This window comes from Chiloscyllium plagiosum, chromosome 5 (genome assembly GCF_004010195.1).
Source record: "Chiloscyllium plagiosum isolate BGI_BamShark_2017 chromosome 5, ASM401019v2, whole genome shotgun sequence".
Lineage (NCBI taxonomy): Eukaryota > Metazoa > Chordata > Chondrichthyes > Orectolobiformes > Hemiscylliidae > Chiloscyllium > Chiloscyllium plagiosum.
In genome coordinates this window covers 6,270,266-6,295,433 of record NC_057714.1, presented here as the reverse complement: position 1 = coordinate 6,295,433, position 25,168 = coordinate 6,270,266, and the positions used below count along the sequence as shown (strand labels likewise).

The following is a 25,168-nucleotide window of genomic DNA, read 5'->3' as shown; positions in this document are numbered from 1 at the left end:
CAGGGAGAATGTGCAAACTCCACACAGACAGATGCCCGAGGCTGGAATCAATCCTAGGTTCCTGGCGCTGTGAGGCTGCAGTGCTAACCACTGAGCCACCATGCTGCCCGAAGCACTTCTCAAATCACTTTTCAACCAATTAACTATTTTTAATGCTTTAATGAAAGGAACACAAGAACCAATTAGTGTGCAGTAACATTGCATATAAAAAATCTAAATAGTTCTGATGAAATGGATTTAAATCCACCTGAAAAGCAGATCAGGCATTATTTACAGTCGCATCAAATGAGGGGACTTCTGGCATTAATACTTCCTCAGTAATGCAAAAAGGGGTTAGCTTTGACTAAGGACAATGAGGAATGGGCTAAATGTGCAAATCCCAGGAATGAGATTTTAATAAATATAGATGTTTGCATTTGCTTAAATTTTGGCTTTGTAGCACAATTTAGTGGTAAGTACAGGCTGGATTTTTGGAGAAGGGGCAATCTCAGGCAGATTGCTGCTAAGGCCCTTCTCTTTTTAAAAAAAGATGGAAGCTCTGTAAATTAAAGAGGAATCAGTCATACAGCACAGAAATAGGCCCTTCGGCCCACCATTTCCATGCTGGCCAATAAACACCAAACTACACAAATCCCGTTTATCTGCAATTGGTCCATTGCCAGTCACTAGTTCATTCATTACATCCAAGACAAATAATCTTTTAATGGCCTCTTACTACAGTCTGTCAAAATGTACATGCAGCCCTCCTGCTGGAATAAGTATTTTTGGAGGGTTTTGCTCAGCTAGAATAAAAGCCCTCGTGGGGTGGGGGAGGGGGGTGTAGGAACAGATGATTAATGGTTTTCTAAAGCTTACAAGAAAGTCTGTCACTACACTATGAGGTAGCGAAATCGACGCTTCAGGTGTAACCCTTCTTCAGGACTGGGTGTGGGTGATGCGGATGCTGCCTGACTTGCTGTGTTATAGAGTCATAGAGATATACAGCAGGGAAACAGACACTTTGATCCAACTTGTTCAGGCCGACCAGATATCCCAGCCCAATCTAGTCCCACCCGCCCAATATCCCTCCAAACCCTTCCTATTCATATATCCATCCAGATGCCTTTTAGATGTTGCAATTGTACCAGCCTCCACCACTTCCTCTGGCAGCTCATTCCAAACACATACTACCCTCTGTGTGAAAACGTTGCCCCATAGGTCTCTTTTATATCTTTCACCTCTCGCCCTAAACCTATACATTCCTGTTCTGGACTCCCTCACCCCAGGGAAGAGACTTTGTCTTTTTATCCTATCCATGCCCCTCATGATTTTATAAGCCTCTATAAAATCATCCCTCAGCCTCCCACATCCAGGGAAAACAGCCCTAGCCTATTCAACCTCTCCCTTTAGCTCAAATCCTCCAACCTTGGCAACATCCTTGCAAATCTTTTCTGAACCCTTTCAAGTTTCATAATATCTTTCCGATAGGAAGGAGATCAGAATTGCGCGCAATATTCCAACAGTGGCATAACCAATGTCCTGTACAGTCACAACATGACCTCCAAACTCCTGTACTCAGTACTCTGACCAATAAAGGAAAGCTTACCAAACACCACTTTCACTATCTGATATACCTGCGACTCCACTTTCAAGGAGCTATGAACCTGCACTCCAAGGAATCTATGTTCAGCAACACTCCCTAGGACCTTACCATTAAGTATATAAGTCCTGCTAAGATTTGCTTTCCCAAAATGCAGCACCTTACATTTATCTAAATTAAACTCCATCTGCCACTTCTCAGCCCATTGGCCCATCTGATCAAGATCCTGTTGTAATCTGAGGTAACCTTCTTCGCTATCCATTACACCTCCAATTTTGGTGTCATTTGCAAACTTACTAACGATACCTCCTAGGAGAAAGTGAGGACTGCAGATTCCTGAAGAAGGGCTCATGCCCGAAACATTGATTCTCCTGCTCCTTGGATGCTGCCTGACCTGCTGCGCTTTTCCAGCAACACATTTTCAGCTAACTATACCTCCTATGCTCACATCCAAATCATTTGTATAATTCTTCCAGCCTCCTGCTTGTCTACCTTGGATTCCAGCATCTGCAGCTTTTTTTTTGGTCTCTAACACTACACTGTAGCAGTAGCTAGCTGTTTCCTCTTCTACCTGACCTCTGTATTATCTTTTTCATGCTTAACAGTCTGGGTTTTAAAAGACTTCTAGTCGTGACAGTTAGCCAGTCATCAAAATGTGCTTCCTCCATAAATTGGTGGTTCCCACTATGTGGGATTAAGATCCTTAGAACAGGAAAAACAAGGTCTGTTTGAACTCAGCACTAACTTCAAGTGACCCTGCTGAGTTCAGGTTTCCCACCTGTTGTTCCCATCATGCTCCTATTCCCCGCTGCCAGCATGAATGGGATCCGCTAGAACTCTTGGGCCTTCCACATCCAGGTTCCACACCCACCATGTTGAAAAAAGAAAAATCAGCCTCTGGACTCTGCCTAGCTCTGTGAAAATCTGGCCACTATTGTCAGATGTCGAATGGAACATCACCGACCATAATGGTGGCCAATGTTGAAGCTCATATTTATGGTTAAAAATATTGGAGATTGAGCATCACAATCTTGAGGAGTGTCCACTCCAGATTATTTAAAAAGGCAGCCTGCTCTTTCAGCCAATCCCAGAGGGCCTTCTATTGATTCTCCAGCTTCAAGAAGACTTCTGCTGTCCTTGATTGGTTGGTGAGCCAGCTCTCTATCCAGTCACTGGCCAGTTTTTGGGAAAAGTCACATCTGATAACTGTCCCTCCAAAGTCCAGACTTCAGATTCTGACATCAGCCTCATTTTAGGCTCATGAAATCCAAAAGGAAAACTTGCCTAGTAACTCTCAGCTACCAAACACCCTGGTGCGTCTTAAAAAAAAATTCAGCAAATAATTATGATCGCAGTACCTGATAAAAATCACCAACATTTCGAACGTAGCCAGCCACTTCAGTGTCATTGGGATTGACAAACCAAAAGTTTCTCTTTGCGTTTTTGAATTCTTCAGCTTTGGACCATGGCACAGTGAGCAGAAAGCGTTCAGTTAAAGGAGCTGCCACAATTACATCAAGTTGACCGCTATACATCAATACCTGAAGGAAGTAAATCCAGAAGAGGAAATATGAAGGATATTATCCAAAATCCACTTTATTGCATTAGGATTCAAAGTGAAGCATCTTGAATATTCAGTCTGTAAGTTCAAAACTTTTGGTGTAGATAAGTTTTTTGTTTAAAAACTGGTCTGGATCACAACAATTCAACATACATGCTGCTACATCATTTGGTACCCCACTTGCTACCATGCAAAGTATTTAAATATTCAGCATAATTTGTGTAAAATAAGCCAATAAATTGGATGAAATAGCATTTCTTATACTTCCGAAAATCTTTGCTGCACTTAAGAATTGTAACTGAAGGACAGAACAATTGTCGAGTGTTCTATACAAAGCCCTCACAGCTGTGTGCATATTGCAATGTGGAAATAATCAAGTGATCCCTGAACACATGGCAGAGACTAAAGTACATTATGCACTGCAGGCCTGAGAGGCGTAATTAGTCTAGATAACAAACCATGAATTACTTTCAGGAACTGACAAGTTTCCACCCAACATTATCTTGAGTAAGTTTGGACTTTCAATTTGTTTCTCTAAAACTCTACGTGTGTGACGGAAGCTAACTGCTTCCCTCTAAAAAAAGGAGAGAGAAAAGTAAAAGGAAGTTTATCACAAATCTCAACATCCAATTATAAGATTACTAAATTTATTGACTGAGTACAGCACCAGGACTTGTATTAAAAAGTATAACATGCTAGAAACACTCAGTAGTTCGGGCAGCATTTCTATTGATGCACTTTTTCAGCAGAAACCAGAAAAGTTGAGATGAAATAAGTTTTAAGTAAGTGTAACAATAAGAAAACAAAAGTGTAGACTTGAGAAGGTACACAGGAAAAGGCCTGTAAAACAGTGAAAGACAAGGGAGGTCAAATGACAAAGAGGGGATAACTAAAATGGCAAAAGGTATGGAAACTGGACAAGCGACTGAACAAAACAAATGGTCTAGAGGAGGCATAAATGGAAACAGGAGAATTGTCAATTGTTGCTCTCTGAAACAACAGAGGATAGGATTCGAAATTATTGAACACAAATTTTGAAAACAATAAAAGACTCAATCGAATGAGGAGATGCTGTCCTTTGAGTTTCTCTGCAATAGTAGCAGGCTAAGAACAGATAAGAGTGGAGTGGAAAGTTAAAATGACAGCAAACTTAGGGTCATGCTTGCAAACCGAATGGAGAAATTCCACAAAATGATAACCCAATATGTGTTCTGTCTTCCCAAAGTAGAGGGAACAGCGTCAGGAAAAGCGAAACAAATATGCTAAATTTAAAAAAGTATAACAAAATCTCTACTTCACCTGGAAGGAGTGTCTGCAAATTTGGTCAGCGTAACAGGAGGAAGTAAAAACGGCCTGTCCTGACACAGGAAGCTGCTATGGGAATGGGACCAGACACTATAAATAATCGAGGAGTGGACTAGAGTCACAAAGCTGACAGTCCGGAAAGGGAGGAACATGTATGACAGTGGTACCACGTTGGAGATTGCAGAAATGTCATGAATCTAAAGCATCTGTTGAATGTGGAGGTTGGTGACATAGAAGGTGAAGATAAATGTTCTGTGAGGGAGTAGAGTGGATGGGAGCAGGATTATAGAAAATGGCATAGATATTCACAAGAACTCTGATGACCACGATTTAGGAAGTCCTCAATTTCAGAAAAGGAAAGATCACAATATAGGACAGGAGTTGGAAAGGTTGGAAAATGACGTTTTGTGCGAAGGCAATTTTAAAGAGGAGGAAAACAACGCCCAACTAAAAATAATAACAGTAGCGAGCATTGGATTTTAATTAAATTACTGCTGTATATTTCCTATGCTAACAGCTTTTTATTCTGGATAATCAGCCATTGCAGTATTTAATTCAATGACGTGACACCAAAATTGGAGGTGTAGTGGACAGCGAAAAAGGTTACCTCAGATTACAACAGGATCTTGACCAGATGGGCCAATGGGCTGAGAAGTGGCAGATGGAGTTTAATTCAGATAAATGTGAGGTGCTGCATTTTGGGAAAGCAAATCTTAGCAGGACTTATACACTTAATGGTAAGGAGGGCATAGGTTTAGGGTGAGAGGGGAAAGATATAAGAGAGAGCTAAGGGGCAGCTTTTTCACACAGAGGGTGGTACGTGTATGGAATGAGCTGCCAGAGGAAGTGGTGGAGGCTGGTGCAATTGCAACATTTAAAAGGCATCTGGATGGGTATATGAATAGGAAGAGTTTGGAGGGATGTGGGCTGTATGCTGGCAGCTGGGACTAGATTGGGTTGGGATATCTGGTCGGCATGGACGGGTTGGACCGAAGGGTCTGTTTCCATGCTGTAAGTCTCTATGACTCTATGACATCTTCCTGTGTAGAATGACATCAATGTAACTGTTGGGTATTTCCATAGCCACCTGCCCAACCTGTCAATAACAACATCCAAACTTAGCTTCCAAATGATAAAGTAATGTGCACATAGCAGTATTATTTTTGCTTTAATGAGGCTCCATTTGTAACGCTTAAGGGAGATGGTGGTGTAGTGGTAATGGCATTGGAATTGTAATCCAGAACACCAAGCTAATGCTCTGGGTACATGGGTTCAAATCCCACCGTGGCAGATTATGTAATGAATTCAACACAAAACTAGTCTAATGAAAGCCACTTAACCCCTCTCGATTGATGTAAAAATCCATCTGGTTCACTAATTCCTTTAGGGAAGGAAATCTACCATCCTTACATGGCCTGACCTACCTGTGACTGTGAACCCACAGCAATGTGGTTGACTCTGGACAATCTGGGATAGGCAATAAATGCTAACCTTGCCAGCAATGCCCACATCCAATAAATACAAAATAAAATTGTGTCTTTGAGGTAAAAGGTTGTAGATTCAGCACAAAAACTCAAGCACATAATCCAAGTTGGATGAGATGTAAACCAAAAGTTCCACCTTCCCTCTCAGGTACAAGATCCTATGACAACTGCATCAGGGAACATGGTAGTTATGGAGTCCTGGTAATATTTCTCCTTTAACTGATACCACTAAAACAGATAATGAGGTCATTATCACATATGCTGTTTTCAGATATCTACCCTCCGTTAGGAAAGTGGCAAAAATTTACAAAATATCTTATTGGCTGTACATAGGATGTGCAAAACCAAAGGTCATGAAAGGTTTTACATAAATGTCAGACTTTCTTCCTTTCTTTAAAATTGGTTGTTTCCCTCATATTCATTGGATGTAGACAACACAAGCAAGTTCAATATTTATTGTCCATCCCTAATGGCCCTTGAGAAGGCAAGGGCTGAAAGACTAATTCTTGAGTTGAAACTTTATTGCTGGAACAGCACAGCAGGTCAGGCAGCATCCAGGGAACAGGAGATTCGACGCTCCGGGCACAGGCCCTTCTTCAGGAATCATTCCTGAAGAAGGGCCTGTGCCCGAAACGTCGAATCTCCTGTTCCCTGGATGCTGCCTGACCTGCTGTGCTGTTCCAGCAATAAAGTTTCAACTTTGATCTCCAGCATCTGCAGACCTCACTTTCTCCTCGCAGACTAATTCTTGAATAATACTGAAGTCTTCTTTGACAATTTCAGTGGGCAGTTGAGAGCTAACCACAATTCTGTGTCTGGAGTCATGTATAGGTCAGACCAGGTAAGAATGGCAGATTTCTTTCCCAGAAGGACATGAGTGAACCAGTTTTTTTTAAATACAACAATCTGGTACTTTTGTCAATACTGTTACTGGTGCCAGTTTTAAAAAAAAAAATTCTAATCTTATTTGATTAAGTGAATTTGAATTCTCCAGCTATCATGGTGACATTTGAACTCATGTCTCCAGACATTATCCTGGATCTCTGAATTACAAGTCCAGTCACAGAGCCACCATTCTACCATACCTCTGATAAGAATAAAAATAATCATGAAAAATGCAATTTCCTGATCATAATTTGTTTTCAACACAACATGCAATGACACTGACAGTATTGGAGCCAAGCCTGTAAAGTGATGCCTATTTTTAATTTGTCTAGCTGTCACAAAGCTTATTTAATTATGAACTGTGCTACCCTTGTTAGCAAATTAAATATGCCCCTTTTAGTGGAGGGACCCTTCATTTTTCAGTGATCTTCATCTTGGTCTATCGTGCCCATGCTTCCTAGAATTCACTAGCCTTTTACCCTCAGTAAACCTCTCATCCCCAGGATCTCTCCATCTTTTTCATAGCTTTCCACTGGAACACAATGTCCTGTTCCCACTTGTTCATGGCCAGGAAAAGATGAATGTGTACAATGCTAACCATTGGGTCTATATAATTATGGGGGCCCAGCCTGGGATGACACTGATTCTTAAAGGCCTCAATAAGCTCACAAAAAAATACGCAATGGGTGCTCCACTCCAGGACTTTTGACGTGCCTTATAAATAAAGGTAGAGTACAAATGCAAAGAGATTCTGCTAAGCTTATATAAAATAACTCAATCCCATTGTGATGATGCCTCCCAATTGTGGGTATCCAGAGATCTGAAGGGAAATATAAAATATGTAGAGGTGGAGTGAGGCAGTAAGGAATCTGATACAGCAGAAGCAACATAGCAAACCATTTCTCCCTCAGCCTTGGTTTTGATTAATGACAATGCCATCTTTGGCTGTGACCTTGAATTCCTCATTGCTTGCATCTTTATTTAGATGATCCCTCTATGCTGCACAGTTGCCTAAAAGTTGCCATGAGTTGGCACCTTTAAATTATCACACATGCACAATAAACTTTAAAAGGCCCTAACACAAATAAATTGCTTGATTTTATCAAAAACAACATGCGCTGGCTTGCATCTGTTTATACTTTTCTAACGCACTTATTGGTGTCCAGCCTCTTTATTCCTGATCCGTAAGCTAGGTAATGTTGTAAATGGCTCCCCCATTCAGTTAAAGTCCATTTGCTTTTAAAATGAGATTGCTGCTCACCTTCACCTCAGATTAAAAATTCCCAACACTGCTGTTTAAATTTGTCCACTGCCTCATCCAGTTCCATCTTTGTAACGTCTTACCATATTGAAGCACCACACTCATGCTTCTCAGTCTCTGTTCTCTTCTGCATTGTCTCTTCCCTTTACCTCACCATAAGCTGACAATGCCTTCTGCCGGTGACCTCAAGCTCTGGAATTTTCCTTCTCATCTAAACTACTTCCTCCGCCCATCTTTTTTTTAAAACTCAGTTAAAAAAAAAACCCTCTTGTTGACATCCCCTCAATGTATCCTCTCTTAACTCAGTGACTTTTATTACATCCGAATGAAAAGTTTTGGAATGATTGTATGCATGCGCTGTAAGTGCAAGTGCTCAACACTCTTGCTTTATTTTTTATTATTATATTGTATTATCCAATCTGATCAAAATGTTGGTATTGTGCTCACAAAGTGCAGCTTCTCAACTCTCAAAAATTCATATTTTGAGAATTTTTTCCAGCGTCCTCACCTCTACAGAAAGTGCCACTTACCCTATAATTATTCATTAATATGGCTACCCATGGCTTCACTGATTGCATAATATCCTTCAAAAGATGTTTCTCCACTTCTGATCCATCATGGAAGGTCAGATTTCCCACATGAATAGAGTTTCTCACTTCAGGCAGTGATAAATAGTCACCATAGTAGCTTTGATCCAAGGGCTCCTGTTAAAAATAAATCCATGGAAACATCAAATAGCATCATGCTTATAGAAGATTTTAAAATCCTGCATTTACATTATGAATAGGATGACATCACATAAGATTAGTTAAGAGATATTGATTAAGCAGTTCAAATTTTTCATTTGAATGCCTTCAACTTCACCAACTTATTCAAAATTCCCAGTTTGCTAAATACAAGAGAAAATCACCACTGTAGCAGAGTCTATTCATCCCACTCACCACCAACTAACCCCACCCAGAGACCTTTAAATCTGGCTTCACAATTTTCTTTTTATATGGGCCCATTAATCCCATTCTCCAATGTCACTTGATTTGGAGACGGCACTTGGCGTTTCATTGCCATGTACAACCCCATATAAGCCACACATAAACCACCCAGAGCCCATAAATAGATCAACGGAACAAAGACCATTATCCTCCACGTCCAGGGATAGCCATGACGACAGAAAAAACATTTGGTATTCACAGAAAAGACAAGGTAAAAGGAATATGGCTTTAGCATTTGACTAGCAATGACAAATTACATGTGCATGATCACCCAAACATGTTTTCATTTGGTAACAATTGGTGAAATATTGCCTTCATATTCCCAGTACCTTCTGTTATAAATAACACAGGAAATGCATTGTAAGTCACATGCAAATCCAAGGAACTTTTTGTTTTCAGGGCACTCTTTGATGTACTAATTTATTCACTGCTCCTCAGCAAATGATACACGTCATAAAGTCTAATTCCAAACTAGACTTAATTCTATACATTACAGAATAGTACTAGTGACACACTAGTGACAGATGCATTCCTTCCAATTCTCCACTCCCGACTGAACAGTTTTTAAACAATTGTGAAATTTGCAAATTTGGGTCAGATTAGAGTTGCATCTTCGAACATTTGCTTTACATCCGTTAACAATCCAGTAGAACCTTTCAAAAGTAAAAAAAAACGTTAAAATCCAGCAAGGTAAGTTGTGCCATGTCCCTATAACTGAGTTCCATTATCAAAATGGAACTTGAAGGCGACAGAGAGGACTAGGAAGGATCTGCAAGTGAGCATTGCTTGGAGCATCCAGGGAAGAGAGTGGGAGCAAGATAGGAGCTTGATTAACTGTCAGAAATTCCTTAAGCAGGACATCCTAGATATCAAATGTTTGATTTTTTTCTGGAGATTGGGAAGAAAAAAGAACAGACATGTTTTGTAGAGTAAAAGACAATGCCAATTTATGATACATATGTTCTTTATTTGTGCTGCACAGCATTTCCCGTTGAACTGGCATTTTACACGGTATATTGAAAAATGAGACTGCAGCTCATAGAGAATAGGGACGTACAACACAGAAACAGACCCTTCGGTCCAACTTATCCATGCTGACCCAATATCCTAAACTAATCTAGTCCCAAGATTAGTTTTAGTATCCAATCATTCCAACTTCACCAATTTTGACTGATATATATTAATTTCATCGTATATTTAACATATTTAAAATCTTTTGTTTTGGGAGTAACCAAAACAACAAAACAATGTACAAATGGGACAGAAACTAAAATTATTTAAAAGTTTGGACAGTCAAAGCTTTCATACTACCAGTAGTTGGACTTTTCACAATGTGACTCAAAACCATCAGAAACAGAGCTGGCATAAAATACACGCTTCAGCTTTCAGTTTCCTGGTGGTGAATCAATAGGGTTCCAGAGCGATAATCTTACTGAAGGGTTTTAAGTTATAAGTGTGATGCTGGCAGTTAAACTAACGTAATATGTCATTTATATCAATGTGTGCCAAATGGTCCATACTTTACTAGAACATAGAACAGAGAACATAGAAAAGTACAGCACAGAACAGGCCCTTTGACCCGTGATGTTGTGCCGAGGATTACCCCTAATCTAAAATAAAGTAACCTAACCTATGTACCCCTCAGGAGAAAGTGAGGTCTGCAGATGCTGGAGATCAGAGCTGAAAATGTGTTGCTGGAAAAGCGCAGCAGGTCAGGCAGCATCCAGGGAACAGGAGAATCGCCTTTTTGGGCATAAGCGCTTATGCCTGAAACGTCGATTCTCCTGTTCCCTGGATGCTGCCTGACCTGCTGCGCTTTTCCAGCAACACATTTTCAGCTATGTACCCCTCAATTCACTGATATCCATGTGCATATCCAGCAGTTGCTTAAATGTCCCTACTGACTCTGCCTCCACCTCCACAGCTGGCAACGCATTCCATGCAATCTCAACTCTCTGTGTAAAGAACCTACCTCGGACATCTTCTGTATAACTTGCTCCTAATATCTTAAAGCTATGACCCCACGTGCCAGTCAAACCTCCCTGGGGAAAAGTCTCTGGCTATTGACACTATCCATGTCTCTCATTACCTTGTATACCTCAAGTGGGCGGCATGGTGGCACAGTGGTTAGCACTGCTGCCTCACAGCGCCAGAGACCCGGGTTCAATTCCCGACTCAGGCGACTGACTGTGTGAAGTTTGCACATTCTCCCCGTGTCTGCGTGGGTTTGCTCCGGTTTCCTCCCACAGTCCAAAGATGTGCAGGTTAGGTGAATTGGCAATGCTGAATTGCCCGTAGTGTTAGGTAAGGGGTAAATGTAGGGGTATGGGTGGGTTGCGCTTCGGCGGGGCGGTGTGGACTTGATGGGCCGAAGGGTCTGTTTCCACACTAAGTAATCTAATCTAATCTAATCAAATCAATCAGGTCACCTCTCTTTCTCCTCCTCTCCAGAGAGAAAGGTCAGAGCTTAGTCAACCTCTCTTCGTTAAGACAAGCTCTCCAGTCCAGGCAGCATCTTTACAGCTTCTTTGCACCCTCTCCAAAGCCTCTGTACCTTTCCTATAAGAAGGCGACCAGAACTGGACACAATGTTCCAACTGTGGCCTCACCAGGGTTTTGTAGAGGTGCAGCAAAACCTTGCGGTTCTTAAACTCGATTCCTGTTAATGAAAGTCAAAACACAGTATGCTTTCTTAACAACCCTATCCACTTGGGTGGCAACTTTGAGGGATGCATGCACTTGAACGCCAAGATCTCTCTGTTCCTCCATACTGCCAAGACTCCAGTCTTTAACCCCATATTCAGCATTCGAGTTCGACCTTCCAAATTCATCACTTTTCATTTATCCAGGTTGAACTCCATCTGCTATTTCTCAACCCAGCTCTGCATCCTGTGTATGTCACACTGCAGCCTGCAATAGCCCTCAATACTATCAACGGCACCTCCAACCTTTGTGTCATCGGCAAATTTACTAACTCACCCCTCAACATCCTCATCCAAGTTATTTATAAAAACTACAAAGAGCAGAGGCCCAAGAACAGAGCTCTGGGGGACATCACTCAACACTGACCTCCAGACAGAATACTTTCCATCTACAACTACTCTCTGCCTTCTGTTAGCCAACCAATTCTGAATCCAGATAGCCAAATCTCCCTGTATCCTATACTTCCTGACTTTATGTATGACCCTACCATGGGGAACCTTATCAAATGCCTTGCTGAAGTCCATATACACCACATCCTTTGCTTGACGTTCGTCGACCTGTCTCGTCACCTCCTCAAATAATTCAATAAGATTTGTGAGGCATGACCCATCCCTCACAAAGTCATGCCGACTGCCTTTAATCACGCTAATAGTCATAAATTCTATCCCTCAGAATTCTTTCCAAAACCTTGCTGACCACATTCGCAAGACTGACTGATCTGTAACTACCAGGGATTTCCTTATTCCCCTTCTTGAAAAGAGGAACAACATTTGCCTCCCTCCAATCTTCCGGTACGATTCCCGTGGAGAGTGAGGAAGCAAAGATCTTCGTCAGCGGCTTAGCAACCTCCTTCCTCGCTTTCCAGAGCAGCCTGGGATAAATCTGGCCTGGCCCTGGGGACTTATCAATCTTAATGTTTGCAAAAATTTCCGGCACATCAACTTCATCAATCTTGATTTGATCAAGCCTGTTTCTCAGCTCCTCAAAAGTTCTCATTCACAACAAGGTCCCTTTCCTTAGTGAAAACTGAAGCAAAAAACTCATTCAGGGCTTCCTCTATCCGCTCAGACTCCATGCACAGGTTCCCTATGCTATCCCTGACCAGCCCAACTTCTCCCTGATCATTCTTTTACCCCTCATGTATGAGCAAAATGCCTTTGGGTTCTCCCTAATCCTTCCTGCCAAGCCTTTTTTGTGTCCCCTCCTTGCTCTCCTCAGTCCATTTCTGACTTCCTTTCTAGTAAGCCTGTAATCGTCTAAAGCTGTGCTACATCCTTGCTTCCTTCACCTTACGTAAGCTGCCTTCTTCCATTTGACGAGAAGCTCCTCTGTTCTTGTCATCCCAGGCTCCTTAATCTTACCCCTTCTTGCCTGTCTCAGAGGAATAAATTTGTGCATCACTCACAACTGCTTCTTAAACAGTCTCCACATGTCTGTTGTGCATTTTCTGTTAGAACAATTGCTCCCAATCTATTTCCCAACTCCTGTCTGATAGCGACTCAATGTCCTTTTCCCCAATTAAATATCTTCCCTTGGCTACTGCTCCTTTCCCTCTCCAAGGCTATGGTTAATGTGAGGCATTTGTGGTCACTGTCACCAAAGTGTTCTCCCACCGTGAGATTTGACACCTGTCCTGGCTCATTGCCAAGCACCAAATCCAAAATGGCCTCTCCCCTCGTTGGGCTGTTTACATACTGAGTAAGGAAACCCTCCTGAACACACCTGACAAAAACAGCTCCATCCAAACTATCTGCACTAAGGAGGTTCCAGTCAATATTAGGAAAGTTGAAGTCACCCATAACAACAACCCTGCTACATCTGCATTTTTCCAAAAGCTGCCAGCCTATGAGTTCCTCAATCTCTCTACTGTTATTAGGGGGTCTGTATAAAACCCACAATGAGGTGGCTGCTCCCTTGCTGTTCCTAACTTCCACCCATATTGACTCAAACATTTTTCAAATTCTGGTCATCACAAATTGGTAACAAAAAGATTTGGAGGGAAAGGTGTTATGGTATTTTGACAACTTTCATCACTTAATTGTAGGATGGATATTATCATAGAATCCTATAGTGTGAGAACAAGCCATTTGGCTCATCAACTGCACTGACTCTCTGAAGAGCATCCCATCCAGATCCACCTCCCTACCCTATCACCATAACTGCATTTGCCAAGGCTAATCCACATAGGAGAAAGTGAGGACTGCAGATGCTGGAGATCAGAGCTGAAAATGTGTTGCTGGAAAAGCGCAGCAGGTCAGGCAGCATCCAAGGAGCAGGAGAATCGACGTTTCAGGCATGAGCCTGAAAGATTCCTGAAGAAGGGCTCATGCCCGAAACGTCGATTCTCCTGCTCCTTGGATGCTGCCTGACCTGCTGCACTTTTCCAGCAACACATAATCCACATAGCCTACGCGTCTGTGGACACTATGGGCGATTTAACATGGCTGAACCACCTACACAGCTTTGGACTGTGACAGGAAACCCACACAGACACAGGGAGAACGTGAAAACTCCACAGTCACCCAAGGCTGGAATCAAAACCAGGTCCTTGGTACTGAGGCAACAGGATTATTCCAAGGACCTTTTTGTTTTCAGTGCACTCAGCATCTAGTTTCACAGGCACATTGGTAGGGAGCCAAGAGGAGTTTTCCTGCCAATCTTTTTAGGAGTGGGACTTGAAGAAGGGTGTAGAACCTTTTTCTGTTCGTTATTTCCATCTTATATTCACAATTTCTGTTGCAAATGAATAGATATTAGGAATAGAGCTATGAGTCAGTCAACAGCTGGTAATCTCTACACACTTCCTGTGAAAGACAAATACTTTGTACAGCACGTTGGAATTATGCAATTTTAAACTCAAGATGAAAGACATTGCTGATAGACAAGGTGTTGGTGGAAGGCATATGGAGTATGGCATGGGATAATCAAAAATTTATTGGTCTGGATATTGTAGTCAGCTGTGAATAAATGGCATTAGGCTTCCATTATATTTACACTGGTCAATAGACTTCCTTTGGGATTTTCCACTGAAATATGCTGTCATTAAGAATTGATTTTTTCATCGCGGCCTCTACAGAGGATCCAGCAAACAATCTGAATTCATTAGCCTGATGGATAAATACTTCCTGAAGTTTTCAGAGTTTGAAGCATCAATTATAAGCCAGAATAGCTATTTAAATGTAAAATCAGATAGGTGGCAAAATAACGGGATTGAAGAGAAGTATAAGGGATGGAAAGAAAAAGGACACTTAGAAATCCAACAACAATTAATATCAGAGGGAGTGACATTCCATATTTGCTTAACTTTCAATGCCAAAGATTATAAAAGGAACTCCAACAGCAGCTGGCTGATTTTATAAAAGGATATATCAGAGCATTATAGTAAATGTGGAGTTGATAATAGATTCAATGTACTGCAGCAGTTTTCATGGACTACAGTCTTTGATTTTACAGTACTTGCTGGGTCAGGTGATTGTCACACTAAGAATTTTTCTGATGTACGAAGAATATACTTTAGATTTGCTTCATTGAAATAATCCATGCTCTGCCACAGTACCACCTTGGTGCAAGATGCCATTATGTAAAACTTTTCAATTCTGTTATCTTCCTCAGTTTCTCAGCTGAAATGCAAAGGATAGCCTAAAGTACACAAAGATGGCAAAAATGTTTTTAAATTATAGTTACTCACTGTGCACTGAAGAAAATTATAATAGTTGGTACATCCTGTGACATTCTTGTAGAAGGATGGATATTCAGTTGTATCACCATTCAACAAAGTATCAAACACCTAAAGGGAAGCAATTAATACACAAAGCGTGAATTAGGAAATATCATAAGCTGCTTATCAAAATTAATTACTTATTTTTTAAATTGGATATGAAATGTTAGTAAATACATGCAGACTTGACTTTTGAAAATATGATAATAGGATTTTACAGGAGCAAAAATAAGTCATAGAGATCTCAGATCCTCATGTTGTAGAGAATAGGATCATAGGAAAACACGAAGTTCCAAAACTGACCAGTGGGCCATACAAAGTTAGCTGGTCTCAAGATAAAAGGTGAAGATATAGGAAGTTAGATGTGGCACCAATGTATCAGGTTATGGAAAAATAAGTTAACACAGGTTCTCACTCTGGAAATTTATCCAACAATCCTTGCCAAAAACTGTAATGATGATGGCCAATTGTAGATTCCAGTTAGATATGACACTCTTGCCTTTACCAAGTTGCTTATATCCCCATACAATCATTTTCTGCAAGAGATATTGCACCACTCTTGAAAGGAGCACTGTACTTATGAATTTCAGAAGGTTATGGTACAGAATTAGGCTATTAAGTCAATCAAGTCATTGCTAATTTCTATTAAAAAGTATTTTCCCTCTTTTAGACCTCCTGACCTACAGCCTTATTTGAAATAAACAACATTACCTAATGTGGCAGCATTTGTAGGTAACAAATTAGCCCTGCCATTAAGGACTGGAATGAAAAGCATGCTAACTCCTCTACTGAAATGTAAGTACAGCCTCGCTATCTTGTAACTGCTGTGTGTTGGCAGTATAAGCACCACTCTGTCTCAATATCCTTAGTTAAGGAAGGGTAAACCCATCGAATCCAATGGAAGCGTGTGAGAGAACATCAGGGAATGTTGGATTTTGGCACAGCTCTAATACAGCCACGATGAATAAATTAAAAATAAGGTTAAATATATTGTTGTTGTTGTTGGGGTGGGGAGGGGGTGGGGCAGAGATGGGGTTGCATGGAGGTATTTTTCCAATATAAATAATCTGAGTTGCTATGTTCCAATTGCTAGTCAATTAACCAGCCAAGAGGCAACAGAATGAGTGAAGCCATGTACTTATCCTATCAATCAGTTAGATCAGAATACTGGCTGATTAATGTTTGAACATGAATGCTTCGATTTTTAAAACCTCCCATAAATAGATAGATCATTATTGGTATTTATATATAATTTCCTCCTTTTCCTTTCTTCCACAGAACTAATTTGCAACATGGGTCTGTGTCATATTCCTTTTAACTACAAGCGGCTGTAACACAAGTCTATTCTGTAGTATTTTTAAGAGGCATTACATTTGCTGTACTCAAACCTAAAATTATCACGTGTGGAGATAAATTCAGCAATAGTCATCCTCAAGTTAATTAGTTTAATATGTTGTAGGAAACTATTATTTTGCACGTGGTTTTTCATTTAAAATTGCAAAGTCCAATGTAACTGCTTTGATTAACATGTAAGGAACAGTTTACCTGAAGAATTTAGATAGAGGAAATAAAAATAAACTTTCCAAAGTCTGAAAGGTCAAAGTTCAGAAGCACAGAGCTAAGGTGATTGGCAAAAGAAATAGAGGTGACACGCAACAAAGCTTTTTTACTCATTGAACTGTTAAGATTTGGAACGTGCCAGCTGATACAACAGTGCACTGAGTTTCAATAACAGCTTTCAGAAGGAAATTATATAAATGCCTGAGGGAGATAAATGACAGGAATATGGGAAGAGGAAGGCAAATGAAACTAACTGGATTGCCCTTGGCAGATGCTAACAAAGGCTCAACGGGCCCCCTTTGTGCTGCATGATTCTCTGATTCTATGAATGACAAATTTTACAAAGGCTTTTTTAAACAACAAAACATTTATTTCCTCATGAAATACTGTCCTGTAAATACATATCTAAAGCAAATACTTTTTTGATACCTGTTAGTATAAACAAAACATTGGAAAAGAGTTAAGTAAATAAACCAAATTTTCAAATTCAAAAGCTGGCCCATTTTGAAACTGGAGATTTTTATTAAATCAGATATAAATCTCTCCCACGAGCCTTTAAAAGAATATGTACATATTGTAGCAATCATTCAAGATTAACTATTGTGTTAATTATAGCTAATGATTGAAAACAAAGCTTGAAGAGGTCAGAAATGGTCTTTTTGTGAAGATTTATTATAAAGTTACAATGTTTGTTACAAACAGTGCTTGTCAAAGCAGTTCTCCCCTTCACATGTTTAAGAGATTAATGCATATATACAACATTCCCTTAAAACAAACTATTTAAACAAACTATTTTATTGCTAGATCCAATAACTAGTGTATACTTCAATACCTAGGCGCCTATAAATTGCTAACGTTTAATTTGTGTAAAGAAATGTGTTAATTGCTGCATATGTGTAAACACACCAATTATGATTAAATGCACGTGATATAAGTGAGCCCTGAACAGAGGGAAATTCTCTGTAATATCCTCAACCTGTCTGACTTAAGATATTTCCAGAGAATCTGGAGCTAGGGGTACTACAATTGGCACCAAGGTCGCTGAGTTAGAGCAAGGACAAAACATTAGCAATTGCCCCATTCCAAGTTACTCGACAGTTTACACTTTCTGGATATAAAAGCACATAAAAGATCAGGTGAAGGTCAGATCATATATGGCTACAATGTCTCCTGCAGCCCAAGGTTTCTTAGCTCCCAGAAGCACAAGTGAAGGGTGGCAGTACAAGGTAGTGAAGAATAGCAGATACCTGTGAAACTATAATTACAGGATGTGGTGCAGCCTTCAGGCCAGATAGCAAAAACAGGAAATGAAAGGGAAGGACAGTGCTCATATTTTATTGTGGAAGAGAAAAGGTTGTCACCAAATCTAATTATGGATGAAATTGTTCATAATACCTGCAAAATAGGTAGTAGATAACAGGGTTATTGTGAAAGTGGCGAACTGAAGGAATAAAAGTTCTTGCACAATGTATTTTTCACCAAAATTTATTACAACATTAAATTACAGTAAAGAAAATGATTAATACGAAATACATGGATAGAGCAACAACCTGCTCATCCTGATATTGCAGGGCTGATTAAATTATCACCATATTTGGAATGATAAATAGCAGAGTGAACTAGAAAAGGAAAGCCTGCCAGTCAATAGAACAGGGTTTAATTTAAATTACTCTTACTTTTATAGAAATGAGGGCAACATTTAATCAGGCACAAACTTTTATTTCCTAGCATTAGATTACAGTATTGAGTCCTTCTCCTAATGCTCTTCAGTTGTCATTAACTCATCGATCTAATGACAAGTACAAAAGCATTCTACTCTGAACACTAAATATACAATTCCGAATTGCTCTATGAAGAATCATAGATCATATTGCATTTTGAAAAGGGGGAGCATTCATGAAACAGATTGCTTTTAAGCTAACAACATGCCATTGAGCAACACACTTCTGACCTCCCATCATGCTCTCCACTGACCCTCATTTTACTCAGATGTTTCCAATTTTAAGGCCAAGACCAAGATTTGGGTACATACTTCAAAGGCTTCCCTCCATTTCTTCTGCTGGATGTAACGCACTCCTGTGTCTGTCTGCTGCTGGACGTACTGCTTTTGTTTCTCATCGATGATCCCAATCTGGTACATGAACTCTGCATAACCACCTAACATCTGTGTAACAGACATACAACAAAGGAGTAACTTTGTTGCCTTACAAAAATTCAATTTCAAAATTTCAAGAGTGATTTTTCAAAGTCAAAGGCTGCAATCAGCTTGGTCAGCAAGGTATAATTTAAAGCAATCTAGTACTTACTGGCAAGATGAACATATGGTAAAAATTAGTGTCTTGAAGTTATGAGGAAGTAGTCAGAGAACCGACTTCCTTTTATCATGATAAAACTAAATTACAACTCAAGCATTCTGCTTAAATTTATAACAAAACCACTTACTACTTCGGGATCACTTAGTCCATCGCCAATAGCCATTCCCTTGAAGTTGATTTTTACTTTGGCAATAGGATTGTGGACATGGATATAGTAACCAATTGCAGGAACATACTTCCCTGCATAGGACTAAAGACATTCACATATAAGACGACATATATTAAAAACGTCAGTGAAACATCATTATTCCATTCGTGGCCCCATTGCTTGGAATGATATTACTAATTTTCCACATATCTCCAATAAAATCAATGCTTTTAAAAGACAAGATAGATTTTATGCGAATTATCATTAGCAATATAAAATTCTCCACACTTTGATTGGGTAATTGAAGGAAAACAAAAGAAAAATACTTGGTTTTGCTAAAACAAAGCACAGAATACAACAACTGGGTCATAATTACATATAAATAATCTGCCTATGCTGGTAGATAGATATATCTGATCGTATCACAAGCTGACAACAGAATTGAAGACAGACTTCAGAACCTCACCATAACAGTGCCCAAAACTCTGATTAAAAAAAAGCACAGAGCATGAGAGTGTAATATTTTTAAAGATGCTATTCTGCTTCCATGTATTCCACGGGGAACAACAGAGGAAGATAGGGAGAGTGAAAATCCAAGTGGTTGATTTTCATCCTCTCCACTGAGTTGGATTTTGCAATTCCACGATCAAAATCATGGCACAGACTTATTAGTGAGCTTCCAGTTCTTCCATTCTCATTATGATTTTGAAGTGGCCTGGGATATAGGTGAAAAGTGCTCCTTCCCACAACGTGCGGGCATCGACTTAGCGTATGAAAAAGATAGGAGCCTCTAGCATATATCTGACACTGCTATAATAATGGGCTTCCACTGGGTAGCATGGGCCCATAGTAAAACTATACGTACAATTAGTTATTCAGGGCTCCTTAAAAGGGAGGTACTCTGAAAACCACGCAAGCAAGTTCCTGCAGTAATTCTTCTGGTGTCCAGGCAACCCAAATGCACCTCATGACCTCAAAGGGTTGTTCATCTTTGTAACACTCCACCCCCAAGATCAGTAGAACTAGGAGATGTATTCAGGCCTTTCACAAGAACATTGGGCAGGTCTGGGCAATTGAGAGGGAAGCGAGTTTTCATGATGCCTTCGAAAAGCAAAATTCTTCAAATGGTTAAGGGAATTATTCACTAAATTTACAAGACATATGTATCCATGATTTGAAATATTCCTTTTTCACATAATTTGTGCCACCAAACAAATTGCAAGTCTTTTTTTTTAAATCAAGAGTTGCGTTGAATGCAAAAATACAAACATCCAGCTCTTCTGTGGCATAGAAATCACTTCCAACTCTGTTGTAGCTTTGAAACTAAACTTTTGATATTTGAAGAATCTCTTAAAAAAAAAATCTGAATATCCAAGCCCGTTGCCAGCCCAGATTTCAGCCACATAGAACGTAGAACATAGAACATTACAGCACAGTACAGGCTCTTCGGCCCTTGATGTTGCGCCGACCTGTGAAACCAATCTGAAACCCACCTAACCTACACTATTCCATTTTCATCCATATGATTATCCAATGACCATTTAAATGCCCTTAAAGTTGGTGAGTCTCGTACTGTTGCAGGCAGGGCATTCCATGCCCCTACTACTCTCTGAATAAAGAAACTACCTCTGACATCTGTCCTATATCTATCACCCCTCAGTTTAAAGCTATGTCCCCTTATGTTAGCCATCACCATCTGAGGAAAAAGGCTCTCACTGTCCACCCTCTCTCTCACTCTCTGATTATATGTCTCAATTAAGTCACCTCTCAACCTTCTTCTCTCTAATGAAAACAGCCTCAAGTTCCTCAGCCTTTCCTCATACAACCTTCCCTCCATACCAGGCAACATCCTAGTAAATCTGTTCTGAACCCTTTCCAAAGCCTGCCACATCCTTCCTATAATGCAGTGACCAGAACTGTATGCAATACTCCAAGTGCGGCCACATCAGTACAGCTGCAACATGACCTTGTGGTTCTGAAATTCAATCCCTCTACCAATAAAAGCCAACACACCGTATGCCTTCTTAACAACCCTATCAACTTGAGAGGCAACGTTCAGGGATCTATGTACATGGACACTGAGATCTCTCTGCTTATCTACACTACCAGAGTCTTACCATTAGCCCAGGGTACTCCTTATTCCAGTTGCTCCTTCCAATGTGAATCACCTCACACTTTTCTGCATTAAACTCCAAATGCTACCTCTCAGCCCAGCTCTGCAGCTTATCAATGTCCCTCTGTAACCGCCAACATCCTTCGGCATTATTCATAATTCCACCGATCTTACTGCCATCTGCAAATTTACTAACCAATCCATCTACACTCTCATCCAGGCCATTTATAAAAATGACAAACAGCAGTGGCCCCAAAACAGATCCTTGCGGTACACCACTAGTAACTGAACTCCAGGATGAGCATTTCCCATCAACCACGACCCTTCGTCTTCTTTCAACTAGCCAATTTCTGATCCAAACTGCTAAATCACCCTCAATCCCATGCCTCTGTATTTTGTGCAATAGTCTACCATGGGGAACCTTATCAAACACCTTACTGAAATCCATACACACCACATCAACCACTTTACTCTCATCCCCCTGTTTGGTCATCTTCTCAAAAAACTCATTAAGGTTTGTGAGGCATGACCTAAAAATCCTTCATAAAACCATGTTGACTATCCTGAATCAACTTATTCCTTTCTGGGTGATTATAAATCCAATCTCTTTGTAACCTTTTCCAACACTTTACCCACAACCAAAGTAAGGCTCACTGGTCTATAATTACCAGGAATGTCTCTACTCCCCTTCTTGAATAAGAGGACAAAATTTGCTATCCTCCAGTCCTCTGGCACTATTCCTGTAGACAATAATGACAAAAGAATAAAGCCAAAGGCTCTGCAATCTCCTCCTTGCTTTTCCAGAGTATCATAGGATAAATCCCATCCAGGTAAAAACAATGACTGCAGATGCTGGAAATCAGATTCTGGAGTAGTGTGGTGCTGGAAAAGCACAGCAGTTCAGGCAGCATCAGAGGAGCAGGAAAATTGATGTTTCGGGCAAAAGCCCTTCATCAGGAATATAGGCAGAGTGCCTGAAGGGTGCAGAGATAGATGAGAGGAGGGTGGGGGTGTGGAGAAAGTAGCATAGAGTACAATAGGTGAGTGGGGGTGAGGATGAAGGTGATAGGTCAGAGAGGAGGGTGGAGTGGATAGGTGGAAAAGAAGATAGGCAGGTAGGACAAGTCATTGGGACAGTGCTGAGCTGGAAGTTTGGAACTGGGGTGAGATGGGGGAAGGGGAAACGAGGAAACTAGTGAAGTCCACATTGATGCCCTGGGGTTGAGGTGTTCCGAGGCGGAAGATGAGGCGTTCTTCCTCCAGGCGTCGGGTGGTGAGGGAGAGGCGGAGAAGGAGGCCCAGGACCTCCATGTCCTCGGCAGAGTGAGAGGGGGAGTTGAAATGTTGTGCTACAGGGCAGTGTGGTTGATTGGTGCGGGTGTCCCAGAGATGTTCCCTAAAGCGCTCTGCTAGGAGGTGTCCAGTCTCCCCAATGTAGAGGAGGCCGCATCGGGAGCAACGGATACAATAAATGATATTGGTGGATATGCAGGTAAAACTTTGATAGACAATAGACAATAGGTGCAGGAGTAGGCCATTCAGCCCTTCGAGCCTGCACCGCCATTCAATATGATCATGGCTGATCATTCCTAATCAGTATCCTGTTCCTGCCTTATCTCCATAACCCTTGATTCCACTATCCTTGAGAGCTCTATCCAACTCTTTCTTAAATGAATCCAGAGACTGGGCCTCCACTGCCCTCTGGGGCAGAGCATTCCATACAGCCACCACTCTCTGGGTGAAGAAGTTTCTCCTCACCTCTATCTTAAATGGTCTACCCCGTATTTTTAAGCTGTGTCCTCTGGTTCGGCACTCACCCATCAGCGGAAACATGTTTCCTGCTGCCAGAGTGTCCAATCCTTTCATAATCTTATACGTCTCAATCAGATCCCGTCTCAGTATTCTAAACTCAAGGGTATACAAGCCCAGTCACTTCAGTCTTTCAGTGTAAGAATGAATGTGGAAGGCTCCTTTAGGGCCTTGGATGGAAGTGAGGGAGGAGGTGTGGGCGCAGGTTTTGCAAGTCCTGCGCTGGAGAGGAAGGTGCCAGGACGGGAGGGTGGGTTGTTGGGGGGCGTGGACCTGACCAGGTAGTCACGGAGGGAATGGTCTTTGTGGAAGGTGGAAAGGGGTGGGGAGGGAAATATATCCCTGGTGGTGGGGTCTGTTTGGAGGTGGCGGAAATGTCAGCGGATGACTTGGTTTATGCGAAGGTTGGTAGGGTGGAAGGTGAGTACCAGGAGGGTTCTGTCCTTGTCTGAGGGCGGAGGTGCGGGATGTGAACGAGATGCGTTTGAGGGCATCTTTAACCACGGGGGGGGGGGGGGGTGGAGGGAAATTGTGGACTCTAAAGCTCTAAAGAAGGAGGCCATCTGGTGTGTTCTGTGGTGGAACTGGTCCTCCTGGGAGCAGATACAGCGTAGGCAGAGGAATTGGGAATACGGGATAGCATTTTAGCAGAAAGTAGGGTGGGAAGAGGTGTAATACAGGTAGCTGTGGGAGTCGGTGGGTTTGTAAAAAATGTTGGTGTCAAGTCGGTCGTCATTAATCGAGATGGAGAGGTCCAGGAAGGGGAGGGAGGTGTCAGAGATGGTCCAGATAAATTTAAGGTCAGGGTGGAATGTGCTGGTGAAGTTGATGAATTGCTCAACCTCCTCGCGGGAGCATGAGGTGGCGCCAATGCAGTCATCAATGTAGCGGAGGAAGAGGTGGAGAGCCAGTGTAATTACGGAAGATGGACTGTTCTACGTAGCCAACAAAGAGACAGGCATAGCTGGGGCCCATACGGGTGCCCATGGCTACTCCTTTGGTCTGGAGGAAGTGGGAGGATTCGAAGGAGAAATTGTTAAGGGTGAGGACCAGTTCAGCCAAACGAACGAGAGTATCGGTGAAAGGGTACTGTTGGGGATGTCAAGAGAGAAAGAAACGGAGGGCTTGGAGGCCCTGGTCATGGCGGATGGAAGTTACCTCAATGCCAACGGTATTTTCTCAGCAGAGAGCGGCGCGAGCTGGGCGGAAGTGAGGTTGGAGCGCAGAGCTGGTCGGGAAGGTAAGTGATTGATATTTGAGTGGGTGTGTTCAGGTATTTGGACAATTGGACTGCATTCTGGGGAAGGTGGGACCTGTACAAGCAGGACGGGTTGCACCTGAACCAGAAGGGCACCAATATCCTGGGGGGTAGGTTTGCTAGCACTCTTCCGGGGGGTTTAAACTAATTTGGCAGGGGGCATGGGATCCGGACTTGTAGTCCAGCACGTAGGCTAGCTGTTTGTCAGGATGTCCAAGAACGTAGGGAGGCTGTGAAGAAGGTAGCACTGACAGGGAATACTTGCGGACACAGAGATGGGTTCAAGTGCGTATACTTCAACGCAAGGAGTATCAGAGATAAGGTGGGTGAACTTAAAAGGCATGGATCGGTACCTGGGACTACGATGTTGTGGCCATCACGGAAACGTGGATTGAAGAGGGAAAGGAATGGTTGTTGGAGGTTCCTGGTTACAGATGTTTCAGTAAGATTAGGGAGGGTGGTAAAAAAAGGAGGGGGGGC

General features: G+C 41.5%; 1 protein-coding gene across 2 annotated transcripts in view; it reads right to left on the bottom strand.

Annotated features, from left to right (window-relative positions):
* The window catches only part of cpvl (carboxypeptidase vitellogenic like), a 104,286-nt gene that overhangs the window by 14,687 nt on the left and 64,431 nt on the right, over positions 1-25,168 (bottom strand). For both annotated transcript variants that reach the window (XM_043689523.1, XM_043689524.1), the window contains exons 8-12: positions 19,488-19,610; positions 19,078-19,209; positions 15,456-15,554; positions 8,606-8,779; positions 2,938-3,120 (exon numbers count right to left, since the gene is read on the bottom strand). In XM_043689523.1, the coding sequence (XP_043545458.1) occupies positions 2,938-3,120; positions 8,606-8,779; positions 15,456-15,554; positions 19,078-19,209; positions 19,488-19,610 (711 nt within the window). The remainder of the gene's footprint in view (positions 1-2,937; positions 3,121-8,605; positions 8,780-15,455; positions 15,555-19,077; positions 19,210-19,487; positions 19,611-25,168) is intronic.